The sequence below is a fragment of the Camelus dromedarius genome, chromosome 15 (assembly GCF_036321535.1).
Source record: "Camelus dromedarius isolate mCamDro1 chromosome 15, mCamDro1.pat, whole genome shotgun sequence".
Classification (NCBI taxonomy): Eukaryota; Metazoa; Chordata; class Mammalia; order Artiodactyla; family Camelidae; genus Camelus; species Camelus dromedarius.
In genome coordinates, this window is record NC_087450.1 from 18,071,490 (window position 1) to 18,099,049 (window position 27,560).

The 27,560-nt window shown below is 32.5% G+C and overlaps 1 protein-coding gene across 3 annotated transcripts in view; it reads left to right on the forward strand.

The window, feature by feature from the left end:
• Window positions 1-27,560, forward strand: part of VPS54 (VPS54 subunit of GARP complex) — an 85,027-nt gene that overhangs the window by 19,799 nt on the left and 37,668 nt on the right. For 2 of the 3 annotated variants that reach the window (XR_004141605.2, XM_031467124.2), the window contains exons 2-10: window positions 2,776-2,931; window positions 4,300-4,541; window positions 10,376-10,454; window positions 13,003-13,037; window positions 14,118-14,249; window positions 17,410-17,795; window positions 23,953-24,079; window positions 25,043-25,150; window positions 26,585-26,640. Coding sequence is in view for 2 of the 3 variants with exons in the window: in XM_031467124.2 (XP_031322984.1) it covers window positions 2,796-2,931; window positions 4,300-4,541; window positions 10,376-10,454; window positions 13,003-13,037; window positions 14,118-14,249; window positions 17,410-17,795; window positions 23,953-24,079; window positions 25,043-25,150; window positions 26,585-26,640 (1,301 nt within the window). In the remaining variant the exon portion in view is untranslated. The remainder of the gene's footprint in view (window positions 1-2,775; window positions 2,932-4,299; window positions 4,542-10,375; window positions 10,455-13,002; window positions 13,038-14,117; window positions 14,250-17,409; window positions 17,796-23,952; window positions 24,080-25,042; window positions 25,151-26,584; window positions 26,641-27,560) is intronic. The other variant, XM_031467125.2, reaches the window with a different exon arrangement.

Sequence of the window (27,560 nt, forward strand, 5' to 3'; positions counted from 1 at the left end):
GCTGAGAGCTGTCCTTTCTCCTGTATCCTGTGTTTTTTGTTTTTATTTTTGCTGATTTTTTTTTTTTCTGGGTAGGTAAACTATTCTTTACTTACACGAATCATCATTTCTGTTCTTTAGCCGTTCAATGAAAGATTATTCCTTTGCTGGTATTAATTTGGTTTAGAGGCCATTTGGATTTGCTATATTTGTTTATACATCCAGGCTTTCTGAATAAGTGCATCATGTTTTATTGCCAATGACTGCACTTGCCGAGTGTTTGCATCATACTTGGTATGTGGTTATTAATCCAAAGTTTGATTCTTACTGTGGGGAGATTATCTTAATAAATACAGAATCATGAGGGAATTGGAAAGTCAGATCTTTAGAAATTGGGGCTCACCTGTGTAGGCAGTACCCTAATTTTACATAGTTCCTTTAAAGCTAGAGATTATCCGTCTTTTCATAAGAATTAGAAGGGTGTAGGAAAAACAGAAAACTTGTACATGTTTCCCAATTCAGACTCTTTAAGGAGTGAATAAGGTATTTTCTTTCGGTGTGTAGATACAGGAATAACTTACAGGAGTCTAGAAATGTTTTTCCACAAGTCCTCATCTTCCTAAGTATTTCTAGCTTCCTAGAATGGGAATTAGGTTTTCTTTTTGCTGTAAAAAACAACATAGTGGTAAGCAGAATATATTGAAGTGGTAGTGTGGTATTTTTGAAACCACTATTTATCTGACATCAAGAAATAGATGTTCAACATAAATTCATTTTCCATGTGTTTGTAGCCTACCTCTTTAAGTGTCAAAGTTTGTGTATTTTAGCCATTTTCTTTGAGGAAATTAACAAAAAAAGACAAACAGACTTCATGTTACATTTAGAATTGTCTTTACCAAACACCGTACAGGGATTCCCTGTTATCAGTGTTTTCTATCCTTTAGATATTTCTTTTCTCTTAAATACGCAAATGCTTTTATACAGAAACAACCGTACACTTCATGTGTATGGATATGATTGCAGCAGGCCAGTGAATGCCTTTCAAACCAAGGCCTGGATTAATTTTCCCAGATATTTTCATCATAGTACTCTTTCACCTCCAAGCTTCTAAAGGCTCCTAGAGTCTGACCATACTGTGTTTGCCTGTGGGTGTGTGTAAATATGATTAATTTGTCATTGCTTTTGTCAGCATTTTGTTAGCAAACATTTCAGTCTAGCCAGGTCAGTTTCCACACAGTCTTATGATTATTCCATGTCCCTTATCCCTTGTTCATGCTGTTGTTTCCTTTCTGTTCAGGGACTTTGAGGAAGTTATGTATCTTTGTGCATTTTCTTGACAGCTTGTTTCTTACGGTCTCAGTGATAGTATAATTGGATTGTTTCCTTTGCATTAGAAGGACTGAGACAGGTATGCAAGGAAGTCTAGAAAATGTAATTTTTAGCTTTCCACCAAACTAGAGAGGAATTAGAGAGGATGACTTTTGTCACCAGTCCTAGCCTTTTAACTCTGCTTTTTATTTCTCACCCTTATTTTTCTATTCACCAGATTTCCTAAATTGGCTTTAAAAAAAAAAAACTTGTAAAGCCACATCTATTTTTGTAAACCACCTAGTCCTTCTGGGCCTTGCTATACTTACCTCTGTGGGGAAACTTAGAGTAGGTGATCTCTTAAGTTTCCCACAGCTATAAGCTTCTGTTTATGTTCATTTTTTTATTCTTTCATTAAAAAATATTTATTGAATGCCTGCTCTTTGGTAGATATGATCAGCCATATAAGATTTTCTACCCTCCAATAATAAAACAATTCATGTTCTCAGTATCGAGGTTATGTACTGCTTCATTTATAAAGTCTTACCCTACATTGTAGCCTATATTATGTCGTCTTGCTTCACAAATTGCTTCAGCACTTATTAAAAAAAAAGACATAGATTACCTTGTGTTTTGATTATTTTGATTACTTAATGTAATTGCAGGTACCTCGAAGAATGATACTCTTTTTATAATCATTTAATATAGTGCTAGTCACACAGTAATTATAATCATAATAATAACTAACATTTATGAACACTAACTTTGAGGCAGGCATTGTTTAAAATGTTTTCCATATATCCATTCCTTTAATGATTATAAAATGCTTGTGAGATGAGATCTCTTTTCACCTCCATTTTTACAGATGAAGAAAGCACACAGAGGTTAAATAAATTTCCTCAGGATTATATTGCTGGTAAATGAAGCCAGGATATGAGCACAGACAGTCAGATTTAAAAAACCCATGTACTTATACATTTTGCTATAATGTGTAATTATTATATACTTGTTGAATGAATGGAAATGTTTTTGTTTTTAATATGTATTGGTTACACTTTTGGTATATTTTCACTTTGGATAAAGGACTAAATAAGGATATTTCACTCTGAATACTTTTTTAAAATGTATTATTTTATATTTAATTTTACTTTAATTTGGGGAGGAATTTGGTTTATTTATTCACTTATTTTTTAATGAAGGTACTGAGGTTTGAACCCAGGACCTTGTGCAAGCTAAGCATGCACTGTACCACTGAGCTGTACCCTCCCCTCAGAGGAGAATACTTTTTAAATAAGGACAAATAACTTACCAAACTGAATATAGTGAATGACTCTCACAATTAATAATGAATATTCAAATTGTGTAGTTACACTTTGAGGGATTTTGGATAATATATTTTTCAAAGAAAATTTGTGATATGCGTAATACTTACAGATGAATGTTGCTTTGTATTAAGTGTCTTGATTATTGTTTGTTGCTCATTTTCAGTTGAGTGGTGATTTTATGCAATGGCTTCAAGCCACAGTTCTTCACCAGTGCCTCAAGGAAGCAGCAGTGATGTTTTCTTTAAAAAAGAGGTAGATCCAACAAAACACATTCGACCTGTGCAGTCACTGCCAGATGTGTGTCCCAAGGAACCCACAGGTAATGCCTTTTTTGGGGGAAGGGGGATTTTTACTGAGGATTTGTTTTATCTTTAAATGAAGATTTCGTATACTTATCTCAAAAGAGTACATTTTATGATGTGGAAACTAAACACATATAATTTGGAAGTAAGTTGATTGAGAAATTGGAATATAGTTCTTTTCATGCATTTCCATGAAAAAAGTCACTTATGTAAACTGAAAAAATAATTTAAAAAATGAGAGTACAAGTTGAAAGTTCTTTACTTAAACATAGAACAGTCAGTCCTCATTGTTTGCAGATTCCATGTTTGCAAATTTGCCTACTCCCGAAAACTTGCTTGTAACCCCCAAATCGATACTTGTGACACTTTTGTGGTCATTTGCAGACATGCAGAAAGTGAAAAATTTGAATCTACTGATCCACTTGAGGTTGAACAAAGCAATATTGTGCCTTCTTGTTTCAGCTTTCATGCTGTAAACACATGTCCCTTTTGTGGTCTATTTAGTGCCACATTTTTTTGGTGTTGTGCTTTTTGTTAGTGATTTTGCTGTTTGAAATGGTTCCCAAATGTAGTGTTGAAGTGCTTTCTAGTGTTTCTTAGCACTAGAAGGCTGTATTATGTCTTATGAGGAAAATACATGTTATATAAGCTTCATTCAGGTATGAATTATAGTGGTGTTAGCCATGAGTTCAGTGTTACTGAATGAACTATATATTAAATAAGGTGTCTTTAAGCAGAAATACATACAAAACAAGATTCTGTATTGATTGGTTGATGAAAGTATTATGACCGGATTTTCAGAAACCTAACTTTTGGTATCTTCCCTAGGAATAAAGGTTCAGTATTTGCTTATTAAGTGTTCCAGTGACTTTGTAGGACAAAACTGTAAATAACGAGAACCAACTGTGTATTTTTCTTTCCTTTGTGGTTAGTGTCACAGCAGCTTTTAGGTTATCTAACTTTAAGCTGAATAAAAGCATATTGGAACCAGGAGTGTCTGCCATAATATAATAGAAAAAAGGCCTACCTGTGAAAAAAAACTGGAGTGTTAAAGGATAGAAGATATACAATAGAAGGTAGAAGAGTTTTGATGTTGAAAAAAGATAGAGAAATTGTACATTAAGGAATTAATGACTTTATCATCCACCCCATCTTGCAACTACAAACCCTCAATTTGCATATCCTTTATCTTGTACATATTTTTTCTCCCCTTGGCAATTGATGCTGGAAGCTGAAGTTTATTTAATCAAATTGACTTTTTAAAAGCATTTGCTATAGAAGAGGGAGTTTAGTTTCTTTGTATAATCTAAGCATTTTTATTTTTCTATGATATACTTTCAGACATAAAACTTACTTTACAGAGTTCTCTTGTTTACTTTTTGCAGGTGATTCAAATAGTTTATGTGTTGCCCCATCTCTAGTTACAGATCAACATAGATGGACTATATATCATTCCAAAGTAAATCTCCCAGCAGCATTAAATGATCCTAGATTAGCAAAAAGAGAATCTGACTTCTTCACAAAAACATGGGGATTGGACTTTGTGGACACTGAAGTCATACCTTCATTCTACCTCCCACAGATCAGCAAGGAACATTTTACAATATATCAACAGGAAATCTCTCAGGTAATATCCAGTCTTGCAATTGGTTATAGTCAGGTCAAAAGAAGTATTTTTAGTTTGATTTATTATAGATTTTTGACCAATAATCTTTGATGAGCCTATGGTATTCTTTTCTGTTCTACACATTCTGTTGTCTTGGGTTGTATTTAATTCTTTGCTTAAATATATACTTCTCTTACAGTAGTGAATTTTCAGAGTGACCCATTCCTAATAGTGCTAAGATTCAACCTGAAACTCATCCTACCTACCAAGGAGAAAAAGGTTCTTTTAGGCCTGTAAAGCCCGGATAATTTGTGGGGTTTAAGAAATGAGTAGTGGGATTGTTTCTATGTCTCTCAGTCACCACAGACAATTCAACAGAGCATCCTAGCTCTAGCAGATTTAATACGTTGTTTTAAGCTTGGTTCTCAGAGCAAGAACTGAGTGCAGTGCTGAGTTTGAGATGGCTTGTTACTCATTTTTAGTAAGTGACTATTATCAATATAATTCTAGTTACCATTTCAATCTTTAAAAAATCATCATTAAACTGGTACAGGGGATTTAAAAACTTAAAAAAATTGAGATATAATTTATATATATATATATATATATATATATATATATAAAAAAATATTAGCCTAGGTGTACAATATAATGATTTGATATTTGTGTATATTGTAAAATAATCACCACAATAAATCTGATCAACATCCATCATTGTATGTAGTTACAAAAAATTCTTTTTTCTTGCAACAAGGACTTTAAGATCTGTTCTTAAAGTTCTTAAGATCTGTTCTCTTAGCAACCTTCAAATATTCAGTGCAGTATTACTAACTATAGTCATCATGCTTTATGTTACATCCCTGTGACTGAATTATTTTATAACTGAAAGTTTGTATAAGGGATATTTATTTATATTCTTATAATTTCTTTTTATACTTTTTAAATTAGCAAGCCTAATTTGCATTTAGCTCATTTTATTTCATTTGATTAGTTTGTTCTTTTTATTATTTGGAAATAGGCTGAATATGGCTATATTATTTTCATTAATACTATATAGTATCTGGTTCATTTTTAGTACCACCCAATATTTTTGTTCAGAAACTGTAAATGTTTCCTTTTGTATGTGTATATTGCCATATATTGTCTGGAGTTTTTGTGTTCTGTTTTAAATGTTCATATCTAACTGTCTGGATGTTGTTAAATATATGAGCTTTAATATTCCTTCTTTTTGATGGTTTCTAATCTCATACCTTTTAACCTAAAATTTGGCTTTCTGTTTGTTCATTTATTGATCAAATATTTATTGAGTGTCTTCCATGTGCCAGGCACTGTTCTAAACACTCGGGATATAGCAGAGACCAAAACAAGCACCAATTCCCTTCATTACAAAACTTACATTTCTAGGAGGCGATACAAGCAATACCTTAAAGCAAACACTAAAATAATAAAACGAAGAATTACAGCTAAGAAGTCAGTGAAGGAGATGACATGAAATTGAAAAATTCTCAATCCAAACAGACAGAAGAGTAAAAAGGAAACAAAAAATACATGAGACAAAAAGAAAATAAACATCATGATGATAGACTTAAACCTAACCCTGTCAATAATCATATTAAATGTAAATGTTTAAGCACTCCATTAAAAGGCAGAGATATGCAACTGGATGGAACAGCAAGACCCAACTATATGCTGCCTATAAGAAATGCATTTTAAATACAAAGACATAAAACATTTGAAAGTAGAAGGATGGAAAAGGCTTAGCACCAGTCAAAAAATAGCTGGAGTGACTATATTAATATCAGCCAAAATAAATCTCAGAGCAAAGACTATTACTAGGGATGAATGTTGTTTTATGATAAAGGTGTCAATTAATCAAGAGGATATGATCCTTCTAAATATTTACACCCCTAAATACAGGGTTTCAAAATACATGAAGCAAAAACTGGAAACTTTATGAGTGAAATAGGCAAATTCACAATTAACGGTTGGAGATTTCAGTACTCTCAATAAGTGATACAACAAGCAAACAAAATCAGCAAGTATATAGTAAGCTTGAAAACACAGTAAGCCATCCTGACTTAACTTGAAAGAACATCTTGAGAGAACATTTCACATGACACAGAAGAATGCATTTTCTTTTCAAGTTCTCATGGAACATTTATCAAGACAGACCATAATCTGAGCTGTAAAACAAATGTTAATACATTGAGAAGCCTTCAGGTCATACAAAGTGTATTCTTTGACCACAATAGAATTAAATTAGAAATTAATAACAGAAATTCACAAATATTTGGAAATCAAAACTTACACTTCTAAGTAAAACATGGGTCAATGAGTAAAAGGAAATTAGAAAGTAGTTTGAAATGAATAGAAATGAAAACACACATACCAGAATTTGTTAGATGCCACTCAGGCAGTACTTTGGGAGAAATTTGTAGAAGTAAATGCATATATTCAAAAAGAATGATCTCAAATCAGTGACCTCAGCTTCTACCTTAACAAGCTAAAAAAAAAAAAAAAAAAAGGAGCAAATTTAAACCAAAATAAGCAGGAGAAAGAAAGCAACATCAAAGTCAAAATCAATGAAGTAGAAATCAGAGAAACAATAGAGAAAATCAGAGAAACCTAAAGCTGGTTCTTTGAGAAGATAATAAAATTGACAAACCTCTAGCAATACTGATCAGGAAAAAAAGAAGATATGAATTATGAATTATAAGAATGAGAGTAGTGATATTACTGCAGATTCTATAGAGATTAAAAGGCCACTAGTGGAATATTATAAATAACTTTATGCTAATAAATTTAACAACTTAGATAAATTGACAAACTCCTTGAATGACATGTATTACCAAAGCACTTTCAAGAAGAACTGGATAACACAAATAGCTTTATATTTATTTTAAAAATTAATGTGCAGTTAAATAGCTTTCCACAAAGAAAACTCAAGTCCACGTAGCTTCACTGTTGAGTCCTACTAAATACTTAAGGAAAAAATAATACCGAGCCTACCCATATTCTTTCATATTTTGATGAGAATGTGGAGGACAAGGCCAGTAGTGAGATGAGGCAAATGAGGTGCCTAAAGTGTAAAATGTGAAGGGGCTCCAGAATCTGAGAGTAGGTACCTCCTTAAATATTGCACTCTGGGCTCCTTGGTTGCCTCACCCTGCCAGCCCTGGTGGAGTAATTAGAATCCTCCTATACTGTTGGTGGGAATTTAAAGTGTACAGAGCTTTTGGAAAACAGTTTGGCAGTTTCTTGAAAAGCTGAAGATACTTCTGGTCCAGGGTGTAAGAAGCTTGGAAGTTTTTATTCCTGCCTTCACAACAGGAAAAAATCAGAACAAACTGGAAGTCAGCAACTGGTCACGGATTCACTAAAAGACAGATCTGAGGACTAGAGAATGCTTCCTTGCCGCCCATATTTTACCAGCACATCAGTAGGGCACGCATATAATAATAGGGGAATACAACTGAAAGAACTGCGAGTCTCAGACTTTATTTATGAAGAAGTCTCTGAAGACAGCAAATAATGGCCAAAAACTTCCAAATTTAGTGAAAGACCTATAGATTGAATCAGTTAAACGAACCCAAACAGATAAACCCAAAGAAATCCAAGGCTCTCAGATTTTAAAACTAAATTCTATCTACCTGACTTCTAACTATTAATTTCCAGAGGAAATTAAGTATGTCCTATGTAATGGCTAAAGAATTAGAATATAGAAAACATATTTGAGTAACCTTAAAAATCTATAAGCAAAAAAGGAATAGATAAAGGGAAGAAAGACATAAATTCTATAGTCATGGTAAATCACAAAATGTGATTGGCCAGTAAATACATATGAGAAGAGAGAACTCAATTCACTTGTAATTGAGGAATATACACACTGCATCATTCCAGAAATTGGGTTATAGGTATACTACATTCTACTGGTTGATCAGAACATATTAATATAAATTGGAAAGCAGTTTGGCATTATCTGATAAAGTTGAGTGTATTTATTGCCTGTGACTGAGCAGTTAACTCTACTTCTATGTATAGAATGGCAGTAAGGAAAAAAATACAGATAATTTTTAGAAACTGAACCTCCTTCATTAACTTTTGTGATTTACTAATGGTGCAGGTCTGCTCAGTGAAAATCAGATACACACACTATCCCTGATGACATAACTCTACAGATTACATGAAGGAATTGATGTAAATGCTTTATTAAGGCACTTTGTTATACTACAGTTTTGTATAGCACATGGAACTATGTATTGTTAATGAGACACAACACACTGATTGTATGTAATTTCTTCAAATACATATTTTATTGTAATGTGATATTAATACTGTTTACTGTATACATTAGAAAAGACATATTGTAAAGCTGCAGTAACATACAGCATGATTATGACAGAATAGTCATATAGATCAAAGGAACAAAGTAGAGGGCTCAGAAATAGACCCAAACAAATATACTGAACTGATTTTTGACAAAGATAAATACTTGTAAAACACAAACGGTAAAGGACTGGTATCCCAATTATGCAGAGGACTCTTAAAATGCAACAATAAAATACGGTGCAATTAAAAAACAGGCAAAAGACTTGAATAGACATTTCTCTGAAGAAGGTATATAAATTACCAATAACCACATGAAAAGATGATCAACATTACTAATGGCTTTATTTTTTGTTTTTTAATTAAAAATTTTTGAAATATGGTTAATGTACAATATTATGTTAGTTTCAGGTGTATTACATAAATGATTTGACATTTGCATACATTATGAAATGATCATAAGTCACATAACTGTCTCCCAGTCTCTGACTTGTCTTCATTCTCTTAACGGTGTCTTCCGCAAGTGGAAGTTTTTAATTTTAACAAAGTCCAACTTATCAGTTTTTTTCTTTCATGGATTGTGCTTTTGATGTCATTTCTAAAAAGCCATCACCAAACTCAAGGTCATAGATTTTCGCCTATGCTAACTTCCAGAAGTTTTATAATTTTTTACTTTACATTTAGGTCTATGATCCATTTTGCGTGAATTTCTGTGAAAGGTGTAGGTAGTCTGTGTTTAGATTGCTTTTTTTATTTTTATTTTTTTGCATGTGAATGTCATGTTGTTCCAGCATCATTTATTCAAAAGATGCTCCTTGCTCTATTGAATTGCCTTTGTGTCTTTTAGAATGGCAAAAATCCAAAACACTGTCGACATGAAATGCTGGCAAGGACGTGGACTAATAGGAACTCTTACTGTGTGTAGGAATGCAAAATAGTACAGCCACTTTGGAAGACAGTCCTGTAGTTTCTGACAGAACTACTATCAGAACTCTGAACACTGTTAGCCCAGGATTTTTTCCTAGCCACACTCCATTTTCCCATATGTCATATGTATGGTATCTGAAAAGATAACAGTGTTGTTAGTGGTCATCTAATGTGAAATCAGAGTGGGGTTTCTTTCTTTCTTTTTTTTTCTTTTGACTCACAGAGGAAGTATCAATTAATACTTTATATCTTTGGTATATAGGTTTCACAATTTCCTTTTTTGTTTAAAAAAATTATTTTCTTAATTGATTTCTGTTATAAAAATAAGAGTTTTTCATTTGTTTTCCTACTTCATTCCAAGTTTGTGGAGATTTTACTGAACCTACAGAAAATGGGATGAGTATAAGTATATATACATTCATACATCTTAGTGGTATTTTGTTTATTAAGCATACTTGTTATTTGTATTTCAGTTCAAGAGGCTAGTGATTTCATATTAAAAAATTTAGAACTAATTTTGTATATTCTGACATTCTGTTGTGAGACATTTTGATGTTTTAAATACATTTATCACATTATTTATGTAATTGTCTTTTTATTAGAGAGAGAAGATTCATGAGAGATGCAAGAATATTTGTCCTTCTAAAGATGCCTTTGACAGGACTCTCTTACATACTCATGGTATGAATATGTGCTGATTGTAGTATAGCATAAGTATTAATGAACAGATTTTAATTTGGGGACCTTGTTGGCTATCATATCTAATTTTTATTTCTAGTGAAATTTTTATAGCCTATAATCTTGGTTTTTTCTAAAAGCTTTGACGAGAAAAATGAGTCTGATGGTAGTGCTATCCTTCAATTCAGCAAATACTTATTTAATATTTGGGTGCTTGGTACTTTGCTTGTTGCCTAAAAATAGATGAATAAGTAGTCCCTATCCTCAAGAAGCTGATGGTCTCTTGAATAAGGTTAAACAAATAAACCAACAATTGCAGCACTATATATCAAGCAGTAAGCTTGGTGTTGCAATACTGTAAAGTTCCTAACTTAGCCTTATAAGAAGTCCTAGAGTTAATGAGGATTGCCTGTGTTTTAAACTAGCTATTGAGAAATATTTATGTGGAAAAAGGCATGTCAGGAAAGGGAATAGTTTATGCATGCCATAAAGTCAAGAAATTAGCATGTTCAGGGACCTGTGAGAGTTTTTGCTGGCTCTACTGGTAGCAAGAAATGAGCTGAAGAAGTAAGGAGTCAGATCACAAAGAGCCTTGTGTGCCATGCTAAGGAGTTTTTCTTTTTTGGAAGCAGTCCAGAGCTACCAAATATTTTTAGCCAGACATGATCAGGGTTTTGATTATATGTTTCACTGTGAAAACAGTTGTAGATAGGAAATTTATGGATGATGATAAAACTAGAGGTAAGAAGACTGTTGGAGGCTATTGCAAAAATACAAATGAGAAGTCATGTTTCCCCAGTAGCAGTTATAATGAAGATGGAGAGGAAATTAAGCCTTTGAGAGATGCCTCAGAAATTGAGGCACAGGTTTTGGTGATCAATCATTTTGTCAGTAATGGAGCAAGATAATTCAAAGATGACTCCCAAATTTCTTGCTTGGGCAGCTGGCTAGGTGAGAGGTAACGATTTGGTGAGAGAGGCAGCATTGGAGGAGGAATTTTGGAGGAGGTGCTGCTTTAATTGAAATTTTGCAGGAAAGATGTTTGGTATGTAACCCAGAGCTCAGGAGAGATTTAGGCTGGAGACACGGGTATGGTAGACTTTATCATAGACAATATGCTAGGCAGTAGCATGGTAGTTGAATCCAGGGGCACAAGTGGCATCACCCAGGGAGGATGTGAGTAATGAGGAGAAAAGAACTGAAGATAGAACACCAAGGAAGCTGTCACCTTTAAAGGGTAGATAGAAAATGAGGTACCTATGAAGGAGACTCAAAGGAAATAGTCAGAGAAATAAAAGAGCGAACCAAGAGAAAATTCTACCTTAGAAATGAAAGGTAGAGTTTCTAAGAAGTGAGAATGATTAGTCTATAGTGTCAGAATACTTCAGGGATAGATCAAGTTTGCACACTAAGAAGTCTCTGTGGATTTGGTAATTTAGAAGATCTGAGGGAGAACATTTAGGCTGGAGTGGTGGTTACTCAATACTATGTTTTAAGGAGTGAATACAAGAGCAGGAAGTGGAGTCTACCAATATGGTTGTGTCTTGAAGATTTGAGATTTAAGGTATTGACTAGAGGGAACAGAATCCCTCTAGTTTGTTTCTACTAATAGTTTGGTAGATAAATATTTTTGCATGGTCAGGATTAGATGAGACAAGAGAGGCATTTGCATAATCCTGAGGGTGAGTGCTTTCTTAAATTTTGTACCTGAGGTCCTCCCTTGTCTCAAGCTAGATTTGGGTCCTGGGTTTCCTCTTTCTCTTTCTCTTTTTCCTTCCTTTCTTCCTCTTCCTTCCTTCCTTCCTTCCTTTCTCTCTTTCTTTCTCTTTCTTCCTTCCTTCCTTCCTTCCTTCCTTTCTTTCTTTCTTTTTCTCTTTCTCTCTCTCTCTCCCTTTCTTTCTTCCTTCCTTCCTTCTTTCTTTGATGGGAAAGCACTGAGCATGTTTATATGCAGAAAAGAAAGAGCTTTTAAAGGGAAAAGGTTAAAGATATGGAGAGAGGCAGAGTAATTGATGAAGTGGACTCACAAAAGAGCCAGGAGGGGATAGAGTCCAAGTACAGAAAGCTTAGTTTTGGAAGGGAGGGTACCTTGTCTGAGAGCCCATTGGTGAGATGAAGATGAAGTAGGTTCATTTGCAAGAACTTTGTAGATGATACAAAGAAAGATATTTAAGAAGAAAATTAATATGGTATTAAAAAATCTTTGATCATAAGAAATTCTAGATGGAATGCCGGATATTTTGAACAATAAAAACAGTGTTTCTATAAGATAGCACCAAGCTTTCTGTGTCCATTTAAAAAATACCTGCAATGTATTTAGTTGTTTTATTGATATTGTACAGTTTTAAAATTATTTGAAACATACATTTTATTCAGTGCTCTGCCTGCTTACTGCTAGGCATACAGGAGGTGTTTGATAATTGTTGAAGGAAGAAACTTAAGTGGTTTATTTAGTTGTCACCTAGTATAGTGTTGAATCTGTCAAAATATATTTTATGGAAATAAAACAAATTTTTAAAAATTACATTTTCCCTTTTCCTTTTTTAAATAGATAAATCCAGGACAGATCTGGAGCAAGTACCTAAGGTAACAAAGCCTAAAAAATGAGAATACTGCTTTTTAACATTTGATTTTTAATTTTCCCTTGTAAGAAGCTTTCATTTGTCTGTTTCCTGGCACTTTGACCGCTTTGTCTCTTCATTTTTCTTCTCTCTCTGTTGCATCATCAATCTCTTTTTTATCACCAAAATTTACAAATAGGTTTACATCTCTTCATTTTAAAAAAGAATTTTGTTGATCTTATTACCCCTCCAAATTATTAGAGATATTTTCTTTGTATGAAAAATGTTGTAGAGATATGTAATGGATGAGATAAATAAAACTCTGGATGCCATTGTAGAGGGTTTGGTCTGTGGGTCATGGGAATCCATTGAGAGATTTAAACAGATATTAATTCAGTTATACTTGCATTTTAAAGATATGTCTCATAGCACTATAGAGGATAGATTGAGGAAGGGCATCAGTAAGAAGCCATTTACTATAATCCAGAGATAATGAAGAGCTGCAGAAATGCTGTAGAGATAGGAGATTCAAGTGATATTGAGGAAATATTAAGGGTAGGGTTTAGTGCCCAGTTGGATGTGGTATATAAGGGAAAGGAAGGAATTCGGTTTTATAAAATTGAATTTGTTTTAATTTTAAAATTTAGTATATATCTAATCTAAAATAATTTTGAAAGAATTTTGAGCAGGAGAAAATAGAAATATAAATACAGAGAGACTGATATTTGGCCTTTTTGAAAAACCACTATCAGTGGAAAATAATATGGAAATTTTATGTGTGATAATATCCCTCTGGCATGTGCTTAGTCGGATTGCACCAGTGAATTTGACCAAGTAGTAAATGGAATGATCATCTCCTTTGGTAAAGACAAAAAAAAAACATTTTTCTATCTTTCATGGTCATTTTTAACTTGATGAAACATTATTTATACAGTTTTTCTTATACAGATTTTTGTATAAGTAACTCAACCTGTTATCACTTGTTTTTTCTGTATATGCCTGAGATCCAAGTTAATTATTATTTAATGGTCTTTATGATGTTAGAAGGGTTAATGAGTGTAGAGAAAATGTTTATCTAATTGAGGGAAATGCATTTTTTTAATAGATTTTTATGAAACCAGATTTTGCCTTGGACGATTCCTTAACTTTTAATTCAGTTTTACCATGGTCTCATTTTAATACTGCTGGTGGAAAAGGAAATCGTGATGCAGCTTCTTCAAAGTTGCTACAAGAAAAGGTAATTCCTTTTTTACTTTTTCATTTAGAAAAGTATTTTACTTAAGTAGTACTATTTGTGTAGGTTCAGATTTAGTTATTTAGTAGGTGCTACTTCTTTTAATTTCATCTTTATTGTTATTGATAATTATAAGCCTTCAGATCTTAACTGTTAAAATAATAGCATTTTTATTCAGTGCAGTACCAATGTGCTACTAAGAAAGGAAAAGCTTATTGTTTGAGTGCTTGTTATCTGAAACAGCAGTTGATGGAATTTCAATTGAAAGGATATATTAGATAACACAGTTAATTGTTTTTATTCCAAACAATATATTGGCTAATTTTATATTCTTTATGACTTAAAGCACAGAAAATCACTTTTCCTGAGGTACTCTTTTTCCTCATTTACACATAGTAACGATGATTATTTTTAAGCAAAAATATTATAATTAAAAAACACAGTATTCCTTTAGCTTTGCAAAACTTTTGCAAAGTCTAGTCTTTTGCATGTTACTAGTCAGCAGTTTTTCAGAATTTTACAATGTTCCATATTTTAGAAGTCAACATCTTGGAAATCATTTAAGATGTATAACTTTAAACATATCGTAACTCATATCAAGACTCTTTTAAAATTTGAATAGGAAGTAAAAACCTTTGATCTCTGTTTTTTCTCAGCACTCAGTTTAGAGCTTTTCTAAAACTGTGGTTCTTAAGCTGAGATGAAAGCATTTTGTTTCAGTCTAGTGATAACTCTTGGCAGTCTGAAAGCTTGTTTCGGGTATTCAGTAAGTTGGATCTAGTCCACCTCAGCAACTAAAAAAGGACAGGCTTAAGGAGGAGAGAAGAAGAAATGTAGGTAAAGAATCATGAGTATTCCTTTCCTTACAGTTGAAAAAGAAAATGAACTCACTTTTTCTTTTGGCAGTATTTTTACCTATAAAGGTTTTCCTTGAGTAAGAATAAGTTCATAAATCTTGTGAAAACGATGGATTTATGGACACAGGCTCATGCCCAGACTGCTTTTTTGCATTCCAGGTATATCCCCTGGTAGAATGATACCTTAAAAGAGAAAACAACAAAAGCCAATAAAAATCTCATCAATCTATATAGATACCTTTAGGAATACTTTAAAAATCGTTCCCTTTTATAGAATTTTAATAGGAAATGAATTATGAAAATCTTCAAAAGAACAGATCAGTGGAATATTGATGAATTACAGAAATCTTTGAGATTCAAATGGAAGAATGTTCTCATACTAAATGTTTCAAGTGACTAAAGTAATAGAATTTTTTTTGTAAGTTGCAGAATCAGCTTTGTTACATTTAGATTCTGTCTCCTCATTCTGCTATGTTCTTAGAAATGGAATGGAAGACAGGATTCCAAGAGAGCACTTTCAAACTCCCTGTATGATTGACAACAGCTGTTTTATTTTGCTAGCTTTAAAGAGGGGATGCTACAACAAGGATTAGAGAAATTTATATCTTACTGTAGTGCTGCTACCCAAAGTGCTGGTCTTTGATGAGATAATGAGTTTGCTCTAGAGTGTAAATCATGGCACTGCTTCCTTCAGTAAGAAAATCTTTCTATGAAAAAGCAGTACAATGAACTTAGTGATAGTGATGTAGTTGCTTTACTTTCCAGCAAAGTTCCTCATTTTATCACAGATGTATTAAACTGTACGCACACTGGCAGCAGCATATAAACTGCATTCTGAGTAGGGCTGTCCTAAAGGGGTTACCCATTCTCTTATTTTCTGAAAATCGAGTTCACTTCAGCTTGTAATGTACCCAGGTACCTTCGTCCTTATGTTGCTTTTTAGGTAAATTAATGAACAGCCTTTGAAAATAAAAAGAACAACAAAAGTGTATAAATGCAAGAGATTTAAACTATAGAAGAATATCTTGTTTCTAACCAGTTATGTATTATAATAGATTACTGAAGGAACCTTATTGAAGATACGCATGATCCTGCATCGTTTTAAGGAAACAGGCTTGGTGATCAAATAATCTTCTAATCTTATGAGTCCTAAATGTTGAAAGCCCATTAAACCTTTAATACTGCAAATTCTTCTGAGATGTTCAGAGATAATGCTTAAAATTTGAGCTAAGTTTGAAGAATCTAAAAGTACAAGCGTGGGAGAGAAATGGAGAGATAATGTAGCCAAAAAAGGCACATGCAGTTAGGAAGGAAGAAAAGGCATGTCAAGTTTTAGAAGTCTATATTTGAAATTAGAAAGCATTTTTAGTATATGTTGCTCTAGGAATTAATTTGGTAGTGTTACAAATAAAATATATGTGAACTAATTGTTTCAGGCATTTGTCAACTTTTTAAGAAGAAAACACATTGGAAATAAACTGAGTTTTACAAATTGATAAATGTAAAATTAGCAGCCTTAAAAAAAAGATAAAAATAAACTCTAATACTTTCTATAATTTGTGGCTGGATCACCAGTCTGTCTTTCATTAATTCTTTTGTATTTTGAAACAGCGTGGTGCAGTAGAAAGAATTTCAGTTTTTGAGTTAGATGGACCTGGGTTCAAATTTTAGTTTTGCCGCTTACTAACCATATGACTTTATTCGAGTTATTTAATGTTTCTGAGCCTCAGTTACCTCATCTGTAAAATGAAAATAATAATAATTCCTATATCCTAAGATTGTTAAAATTAGAAAATTATGTATATATATAATTTATATTATATATATTATATATATATATATATAATATATATAAAATACCAGTGCCTGGTACATAGAAAGAGGAAGTCAATAAATGGTAACTATAATTATCTTTTAGTCAGATAAGCGATACGTGAAGGTGGTGATGGCAATGAAGTATAGGGGTTGAAATGATCATTCCCGAGATCTTGGAAGTTCTAAAACTAGATTGTAATCTCAGATGACTGTGGGTTAGTCTTACTTTCTACAATATAGTTGGTGTTTGGAGGGCAGTAATGACAGAAGCAGAGGAAGAAGGTAAATCACCTTCTGTGCTTTTGTCTTACATTTATTAATCTTTGGATTCTACCTTTCATCTCCTTCCCATTTTGTATGCGCATCACATAATCAGTTTACACAATGGGATTTAAAATACATGTCAAAATACTGTATCATTTCAGAAAGTATTTGGATAGTTAAGGTATACTTACAATACTTCATTAAATTTTTTTTCCTTCCGTCTTAAGCTGAGCCATTATCTGGATATTGTGGAAGTCAACATTGCTCACCAGATCTCTCTACGTTCAGAAGCATTTTTTCATGCAATGACCTCTCAACATGAATTGCAGGACTACCTCAAGAAAACTTCCCAGGCTGTAAAAATGCTTCGCGATAAAATTGCACAAATTGATAAAGTAATGTGTGAAGGATCACTACACGTTTTAAGACTGGCACTTACCAGAAATAATTGTGTTAAAGTATATAATAAACTGAAATTAATGGCCACTGTACACCAGACTCAGCCTACAGTCCAGGTGTTGTTATCCACTTCTGAATTTGTTGGAGCATTGGACTTAATAGCAACAACGCAAGAGGTTCTACAGCAGGAACTTCAGGGCATTCACAGTTTCCGGTATGTCCATAAGTAAGCCATTAAAAATAAGGTTAGAACTTTTTAAAGGATAAATTTTAGGGTGTAATGTTAGCTGAAGAAATATGAATGTATTTAGAGTTACATGGTTACTTTTTTTCCCAGACTGATCAGTTTAATAATACTATCATTCTGATATTTTAGTGTTACTAAAACAAAAACTGTAAGGACCAATATTTACAGAGACATTTGGATGCAGAAGCAAAAACATTTTTCTGGGAGATGAAATCAGTGAAAGACAGTCACAACTTTGAAAATGATAACGTTTTGAAAATGTTTGAAATAGTTTTATGTCAACATAGTAGATTGGGATGGAGAAAGGAATAACAGTATATCTAAAATTAAGTTCACTTTAAAAGCCCTTGAATAGCCTTTAAATTAAATAATTATTAAAATTCATTTCTGATTTGCAGCCTGTTTATCACATTGCAAAAAATTCCAGTTGGGGGTGTAAAAGATCCAATTTCTTCTACGTTTTCATTTTGAAAATGCCATTAGGATTAGGGTTTTAGTTATTTTATGGGAAATCATGTCAAATGTTTAATTAACAGATTAGACCAATTGCAATACATCAAAATTTCATTCAGTTAAGCAGACTTGCAGTGTCCTTGTGGAAGTTCCCATTTGCAGGGAAACCCACTCAAACCTTACACTACTGAGTAACTACAAATAAGTTTTATGGAAGGTAACTTAATAGTTACTTAATATATTCTGGAAAGATTGTCTTCAATATAAGTTTATTTTAATTGAATGATAAATTCTTATTGACTAAGGGTATGTAATTGGAATATTTATTTAGAAAGCATTTTTTAAAGTTGGCCCAAATTTAATTATGCAAATGAATGATTGATTCATTTATTCAAGAAATGGTTATTGATCACCTGTTACATGAGACACCAGGCAGAATACTGGGAATATAGCCATAAACAAAGCAGAGATGCTTTCTGCTCTGACTGTTCCTACAATTGATTTGGCAAGAGGGAGATAGGTTCCTGGGTAGCTGTGATACAGTGCAGTGCAGTGCAGTGCAGTGCAGTGCAGTGCAGTGCAGTGCAGTATGATGATGAATGTATAGAGTGCTGTGGGGCCTAACTTTAGGGGAGGAACCTAATCCAGACTTGGATGTTTACAGAAAAAGTTTGAATCACAGATCTTTTTGAGAATCTTTTAAAAGCTATGGTTGGACCTTCTTCCCATAAAAATATATGTGTACATAAAATTCTGCGAACAATTTTGGGTAGTTTGTAGTCCTTTGAAGCCTACTTTGGATTTCCCAAGGTGAAACCCAGGGTGACTAAATGACATTTAGTTTCCCTTTTACCTCTGAAATTTTAAATATTTCTCTTTTTTGAATGTGTGTATGGAATATATTTTTTAAATAAGTAATAATTTTGTCATTTTCGCAGAATGGCCTTCTGTGATGACAGAAGCTGTGTTTTTTCCCTTGTCACTACTATATAATGGGAATGTTGAAATATTGGGAGCTGATTCTATGCAGTAGAGTACTTGATCCTCTAAATAGAGAAACAAAAACAGATGAAATGCTTATCTGCTTAACCCAAATTCTAAAACTGTTTAAATGTTTACCTCAGAGGTCATGCAGCTTATTTTATTTCATTTTCCTGATTCATAAGTTTATACTGAATAATATTGATGAAAAGAATAGTTGTCCAAAGCTATGTGGAAAATACTTAAGAATAGGGTTGAATATTTATTCTCAGTAGATTGTGATTTATTGGGAGATAGAATGAAAATTTTATAATCTTATAATTATCTTGAGCTCAAGGAAAAGTTTACCTCTCTTTTCAGTTTTACTTTTTTTGTGTGCCTTAGCTCAAAGGACAAAATATTCCTTAAAAAAAGCATATATGGTTTTTAAAAAGACTTCAAACATTTGGATTGTCTACAGTTTGCTCAAATGTATTCTACTGTAATTTTAGAACCTGTACATTTGTAAAGAGTGTTTCTTATTCATATGAAATATGAATATATTTGAATCTTGATATCTTGCAGTTTTAATATAGAAAGATTATTACCTTGAAATTCACAGATGTAGTGTTATTTGCTCTTTCTTACTGTAAAGGTTTATGTAGAAACTCTTTGGTTTTTGCCATTTTTTTTCCTACTAACTACCACCGTTACTCTACCACCACCCCCACTATAAAAGCTAAGAACATATTTTGAATACTTTGGTATTCTGTACCCGGTACTGTGCAAAGAATATTGCATGTATTATTTGATCCCCCTACCCCCTCCAAAAATAAACCCTCTATGAGATAGATAATCTTATGCCCATTTTAATAGATAGATAGATGCCAACTGCATCCTCATGTTTAGCATGTTTTTCTTTTGCCTGTATTTTCTATAAACTAGGAGTTAGATTTAAAGGCTTGATCAGATTTAAGTTTTAATTTTTGGCAAAAGCACCTAATAAGTAGTGGTATATATTTCAGTCAAGAGACATGTGTTTGATTGTCTCTCTTTTTACATTAGCAGACATTTGATGATCATTGCCCAGATTTGTCATCTCATTGTTCCTTGTAAATCATGATACTCTAATTCTATGCTTCCTTATTCTTTTATTAACTTGAATATTTCTATAAAGTGGTATTTCCCCTGTAATAATTATTTGGTAACTCTGAAGAGCAATTTTTATAGGGATAGGCAGGATAAATTCTAGATTCTTTCCCTTTATTTAGCAGTTTTTGAAATACTGAATTGCAAATCTAGTATCTTCCAAATGTTTTATAAGCACACAGATTTATATATATTTGAAGTATTCAGTTTTTGCTATTTTATTTTTATTGATGTTCATATTATCCTATGTTTTGTAGAAACCTCAAGTCCTTTTGATATAATTCTGTGAGTAGTCATTGATAGTTTTCTTACTTTGTGTAGGACAGGATATTCATTTTATACATTTTCTGCCCCAGATTTGTAAACTGCTGTTTCTCGAAGGAGCCCTAGTTTTTTTTAGTAGGAAATGGTATTTAGAAATTACAGTCTGGGTACCAGAGGTATTCCTTGCTACTGGATTGGTCATTATCTCTAGTCCTTTATAATGGTCAGAGTTAGAAAATGCTTTTCCCTTTTTAAAGAAAAAACATGAGTTTGTATTGGTAGTTCCAATTTAAATTCAGGACTATAGAGTTTTTACTTCTTCAGTTTATTTTATATATATGCATCTCCTTTCAAACAGACTGAAAACTGTGGTTCCTAATGACACCAACAAAATCACTCATTTGTTTTATCAGAACTAACAATATTGTTACTACAAACACCTAGGATTTCTTTTCTTTTTCTTAAGGTATATCCCTTGTGGGATGAAAGAATAAATTACAATGTCTTAAAAGTCACTGGAAATAATTCCTCTTTGTGGAATTAGATCTGCCACTAATTTGATACATAGTTAAATTCATTTGTTTCATTTGCTTTTGATTTTTAAGGATTGAATCTTTTTTAAAGTAATGTTATTTTACAACTATGTTAAATAGTTAACATGATTCTAAAGTCAAATATATGAAAACTAAAGATATTCAGAGAAATTTAACTCCTGTCTTGATTCAGATCCTCTCTACCTACACCTATAAGTCACCATTTTAAAGTTTTAGTTTATATTTATTATTCATCTCTCTGTTATTCATTTTAAATAAGCATTAGCATACTGTATATACTTTTCTCCACGTTGCTGTTTTTATGTTACAGTATATCCTGTAGGTCACACTATAATATGCATTCTCAATTGGGGATATCACCCCAAAGGGGAAACAATTGGGAAGGGTTGAAAAAAATCTTGAATTTTACGGTGGTTTGTGGCCCTCCAAAGGGCCATGGTACATAAATAGGTATATAGTGTATCTGTGATATTAAAACTTCATGGGAAGGTGATTAGGAACAAATATGTCTAAAAAGACTTTTGGGGGGCAGTAATGAAAAACAGGTTGAGAAACTGCTCTGTAGCAGTCTTGGTATTCCTCAATTCTTTGAAAAGTGTATAGGGTCTATTATGATATATTTAACTGGCCTTCTATTGATCAGCATTGGGTTGTTTCCCATTTCTTTGCAGTTACCAACAGTGCTGCAATGAATGTATGTTATTTTGTATTTTTACCAGAGTATCTTTGAGACAGATTCTGACAAGTGAGATTCCTAGGTCAAATGCTAATTGCCTATGTCATTTTGCTAGACACTGCCAAATTCCCCTTAAGGCAGTGTTTTAGTTTGTAACAGTGGATATGTTCTGAATTAGTTTATTATGAGATGTTGATGCCATTTATGAGATCCTTATTATGTCTTCTAATTAGCTTTAAGAAATATAATTTTCATATTATAAAATGCAAATTTATATATTATTTCACTTATGAGTTTTTTTCAAAATTATCGCTACACTACTTGACATACGTTGTTTATAAAAGAACAATGGATCTGTCTAAAAGTCACATGGTTTAAATTACTTTTTTTTTTAATGTACTATATTTAGTCTTAGTAAAGACAGTCGCTGACATTAAGGATTTGTTTTTCAAGTAAATGAAGTATGAAATTTTTAAGTGTTTTTTTTTGCTTAATTATAAATGTTTTAAGTTTAGTAAAATATAATATAAATATTAAAATATAAATGTCTTTATGTTGCCCCCAAAGATAGAGCTTTAAAAATTTTTTTATACTGAGGTATAGATAAACGTATTTCCCATTGGTCTATTTCACTTAATTTTTGAGCCAACTAGATTACCCAGGTTTTTTCAACCCATTGGTTTTATGAAGCTATTAGATTGTGTGGCAAAAATCCCTTTGTATATGAAGGTATTCATCCATAGTGCCCATCAGAGCAAGGACTATCTATGTGTGGCCATTCTTGTCATTTGGACAGTAGATGCTTTTTCTAGGGAAAAGGTTCCAAATCCCTTTAGTAGTAATACTTGCCTTTGCCATCCCCACAACTCTTCCCAAATTAGAGTCCTTCTCACTTTAACTTCTAAGACCTGCAAATATTAAAGAGGTAGATTAAAAAGGAACATTATATTCTATGAGAAAAAAGTTTCCATGGATAGATTGTAGCTCAGTATTTTTATATTTTTGGTCTTGTGTTCTAATGGCTTTCAGTTTAATGACCTGAGGGCTATTGCACACTAACTCAAACTCATGACAGAGATTCAATTGATTCAGTCTCTCCCTGTAGTCCTTCAGATGGTTTTATGTACCCAGAACAGATACAAATAGTAAGTGTTTATATTTATGAATAAATGAATGGTGGCTAGGGAGCTACTGGCATTTATATAAAGAAAATGGTTAATGAGGAAAGAACTTACAGTATCTGAATATTTTTTTCTGTGAAAAGCAGACTGAAAAACAGTCATGAAATTTCTAGAACCAGATTTTCTACAGCACATTTAACTGTTTATTTTATACATAGTGTATATCTGTTAATCCTATTCTCCTCATTTATTCCCCTCCTCTTTCCCCTTTAGTAACCATAGGTTTGTTTTCCATGTCTATGAGTCTGTTTCTGTTTTGTAAATGAGTCCATTTGTATTCTTTTTCAGACTCCACATACAAGTGATATATAATGTTTGTCTTTCTCTGACTTCACTTAGAATGATAATCTATAAGTCCATTCATGTTACTGCACATTTCACTCTTTTTATGGCTGAGTAATATTCCATCAGCTCTGTGTGTGTGTGTGTGTGTGTGTGTGTGTGTGTGTGTGTGTGTGTGTGATCACATCTTCTTTATCCATTCATCTGTTGATGAACATTTAGGTTGCTTTCATGTCTTAGCTGTTATAATAGTGCTGCTGTGAACATTGGGGTGCATGTATATTTTCAAATAAGAGTTTTTGTTTTTTCCAGATACATGCTCAGGAGTGGGATTGCTAGGTCATATGGTAATTCTATTTTTAGTTTTTTTAAGGGACTTCCATACTGTTTTTCATAGTGTCTGCACCAATTTACATTCCCACCAGTAGTGTAGGAGGGTTCCCTTTTCTCTACCCCCTCTCCAGCATTTATTATTTGTAGACTATTTGATGAAAGCCATTCTGACCAGTGTGAGGTGATACCTCATTATAGTTTTGATTTGCATTTCTCTAATATAAATTTGGGTTTTTAATAAATATGGGTAATATTTTTCTCTTTCTTTGTAGGCATTTGGGATCACAGCTTTGTGAATTAGAAAAATTGATAGATAAAATGATGATTGCAGAGTTTTCTACTTATTCTCACAGTGACTTAAATAGACCATTGGAAGATGACTGTCAAATTTTAGAAGAGGTATGTCTTTTGAACTATGGGATGAAATTGATGTCATTGCTTAATGTTAATTCCTAATAGTCTTGGTTTAGAACACATCCTTCTCAGGTTAGAGTGAGCAAAATTATCTTCAGTTTCAAGTTCTGTGAGACCTATGAAATCCTTCACAAAATACGTGACTTTAGGAAGCACCATAGTTGTTCATTATCCTGTGAAATTATAGAACCAATAATTTTATAGCTTAATTAGAAATTGGAGTTGAAGGTCTTTATATAGCTAACAAACTGAGTTCAAAATAAAGATATAGGATGAATTAATGTCTGTCCATGCATATGCATGTACTGGGGTGTGTCTTTTATAGAAAGTGATCATTATTATATGGTAACTTTTCTGTCATTTGCATTCACTGTGCACCTATTATGAACATGTTTTATGTATAGGCATATACAAATACATCATACTTGGTAACTTATCTGTTAACTTCTCAAGGCTGGTTACTCCCAATAACTAGTAAAGAATCCAAAAAGCCCTGATAGCAGCTTAAGTAGTTAAGGAGATTTTTATAAATGTTAGCAGTTAATTCCGCACGAACAGTCTAGGTAATCATTCCAGTCCTTTAGACCCGTAGATAAAAAAAGCACAGGAATCATGGAGTGTTTATTGGTCATCAGGGTTTGAGAAGAAGACTTTCTACCTGTTTGTTGAAGCTAGGCCAAAATATATTGTTTTGCCTCCAAACCAGCATCATTTGATCCACTGTAATAGAATAGGATTTACCTGTTTTAGAATACTGACTTCAAAAATCTGATGACAAAATTGCTGTAGAAAGGGATTTTTTCAGCTTCTAGAAAATACTATATGCAGGATAGAGATCTGAGGATCAATAAATCAATAAAATCCTTGATGTTGATTTTTTTTCTACCTCTAAGTGGTTTTATTTTATATTAATATGTGACATTATATACTCTTCTCTTATTTTAATAGGAAAGACTAGTGTCACTTGTATTTGGACTTTTAAAACAAAGAAAACTTAATTTTTTAGAAATATACAGTAAAGAAATGATTATTACAGCAAAGAACATCATTAAACAGGTAATTATACATTGTTTATTTGATACATTTTAGTCTGGAATCTTTTGTGAAATTTATTTTTACATGATCCTAGTAATAATATATACAGTATAATAGTAATATTTTCTCATTTATTTAAAAATTTTAAATATAGAAAAAAGAAAGACAAATATAGCCCTACCAGTCAAAAGATTATCACTTTAAGAATATTTGAGTCTTAGTTGTTACTGGTGTTTTTCATTGATGCTATCATACTGTATATATAATTTTGAATTGTACATATATTTCAGTTTGAATCATAAAGTAAGCATTTTCTCATAAAGCCTTCAGCAACATCATTTTTGATGGTTGTATAAAATTCCATCAACATTATGGTATTTAAACCTGTTTAACCTTTCTTCTATGTTGAATGTGTACCTTTTTCAAACACTGACTAAACCATTGTATTTTAAAATTGTTACAACCACTCAAAAATTGTTGGTAACTAACACTAAATATACACATATGTTATGTCTCAGCAATTCTACTTCTAGATAATTTACCCATCAGACATGCATACATAAACTACCAAAGACAGCACAATAATTTCATGACAGTACTATTTATAGTAAAAAAAAAAAACAAACAAAAAACTGGAAAAACCAAATTCTATCAGTAGAAAAGATAAGTAGAATTATAACATAAGTATACAATTGAAAACTATACAGGAATGAGAATAAATAAATTACATGGAACAACATGAATGTTCACATACATAATGTGAAATCGAAGAAACCAGGCACAACGGAATACTCACTGTATGATTCCACTTACCTAGCATTCAATTAGAAACAAAATTAATCTATGGTATTAGAAATCAGGATAGCAATGTCTTTTGGGAGGAAGTAGTGACTAGGAGGGGAGCAGGAGAGGGACTTACTGGCTATGTTCAGTTTCATAATCTGAATTCTAGTTACATAGGTAAACTCCATTTTAAAAAAAAATTGAGTTATTTTTATAAACATAATTTGTACAGTTTTCTGTATGTTATACTTTTAAACAGTTTTTAAATACTGCTGTGTTTTAATTCCCGGACTTCTCCTGAAGTCTGAGCTTTTTTTTTTTTCAACTTTAAACTGTTGTATGAATTTTTTTGGAATTTTATTGTGGAGTTTTATTGTTCCTAAGTATTACAGTTCTTTGGGAGTTTTGTGTATGTTTATGATTTTGAACAGTTTTAAATAGTAGGGGATTTTAGTTAATACAGTTCAAACATACTCTGGAATAATTGTTTAATAGAGTAAGGGTAATGCTGCAGTTTTTTAAATACCTTGAGATGTAAGAGACACAAGAGAAGTTTGGTAAAATGATTATCATAGTCATTGAGGCCCTCATTAGTATACAAATGAACATTGTAGTACTTAGAATCCTAAAGACATTAATCAGATTGTTTTTTTTTTCCCTCAAATTTTGCAGTGTGTGATAAATAAAGTTTCACAAATAGAAGAAATAGACACAGAGGCTGTTGTAAAGTAAGTATAAATATTAAGTTGGGTTTATCAGAGAAAAGACGACACAGAGTAATCTAAGGAGGATTTAGTTAAGGAACGGTTTCCTATGGTATGGGCAGAGTGTAGCAAAATCACAGGTGATAGTGCAGGAACTTTTAGGGACAAGGAAAGAAAGCAGGAAATAGAATTCAGAAGGAGAAAAAGACATAGTAGTTGAAAAAAAAAAGTCTTGTAGTAGTTGAAGTGAACTTCAGTGGAACCGGGCAGTCGTTCTGAAGTAACCCCTCAGGGAGGGGGATGAAACTATTAGCAGCTTTCCTCCTTTTAATCTTTGCAGCCTCCTCATTGGCCAAACCAAGCAGCTCATCCTCCCAGGGCAGAGAGAAGGTGGAGAGGATATAGTGCAGACATGGAGGCTGGAAATTGAAGAGGAATAGCAGTGTTAAATTTAAATTATTTAGCTATATAATTAAAACCCAGTTTCTAGTTGGCTTTGAGAAGTTTGGGTACATGATTTTGAATTGCCCATGTATGTAATATTTTGTTTTCACCCTTCTTTTGAAAAGAACAGTGATAAATATTTTATGACTGTGAATTACTCATTCATATAGATATCTAAACTTCATTAACTGACCTAAGAAATAGCAATATGGACAACTGTGAAACTTCTCTGGGCCAGACTCACAAAATGAGGATTGTGGAGTTTTAGTTTCCACACTGTTACCTAGTGAAAACTCAAGTTTCAGAATTAGCTGAAGCAATCCTAATAATGCAGAGATCACTAGTAGATGGAAAAAATAAGTTTGGGGGACTTTGCTAAAAGCCCTCTGAACAGGAAGAGTCAGTTATTTAAAAATTTTCTTCCCTAGGGAATTTTCTCAAATTAAATAGGGAACGTCCTGTATCCGTAGTATGTAAGAGTATCTTTTGAGAATAAAATC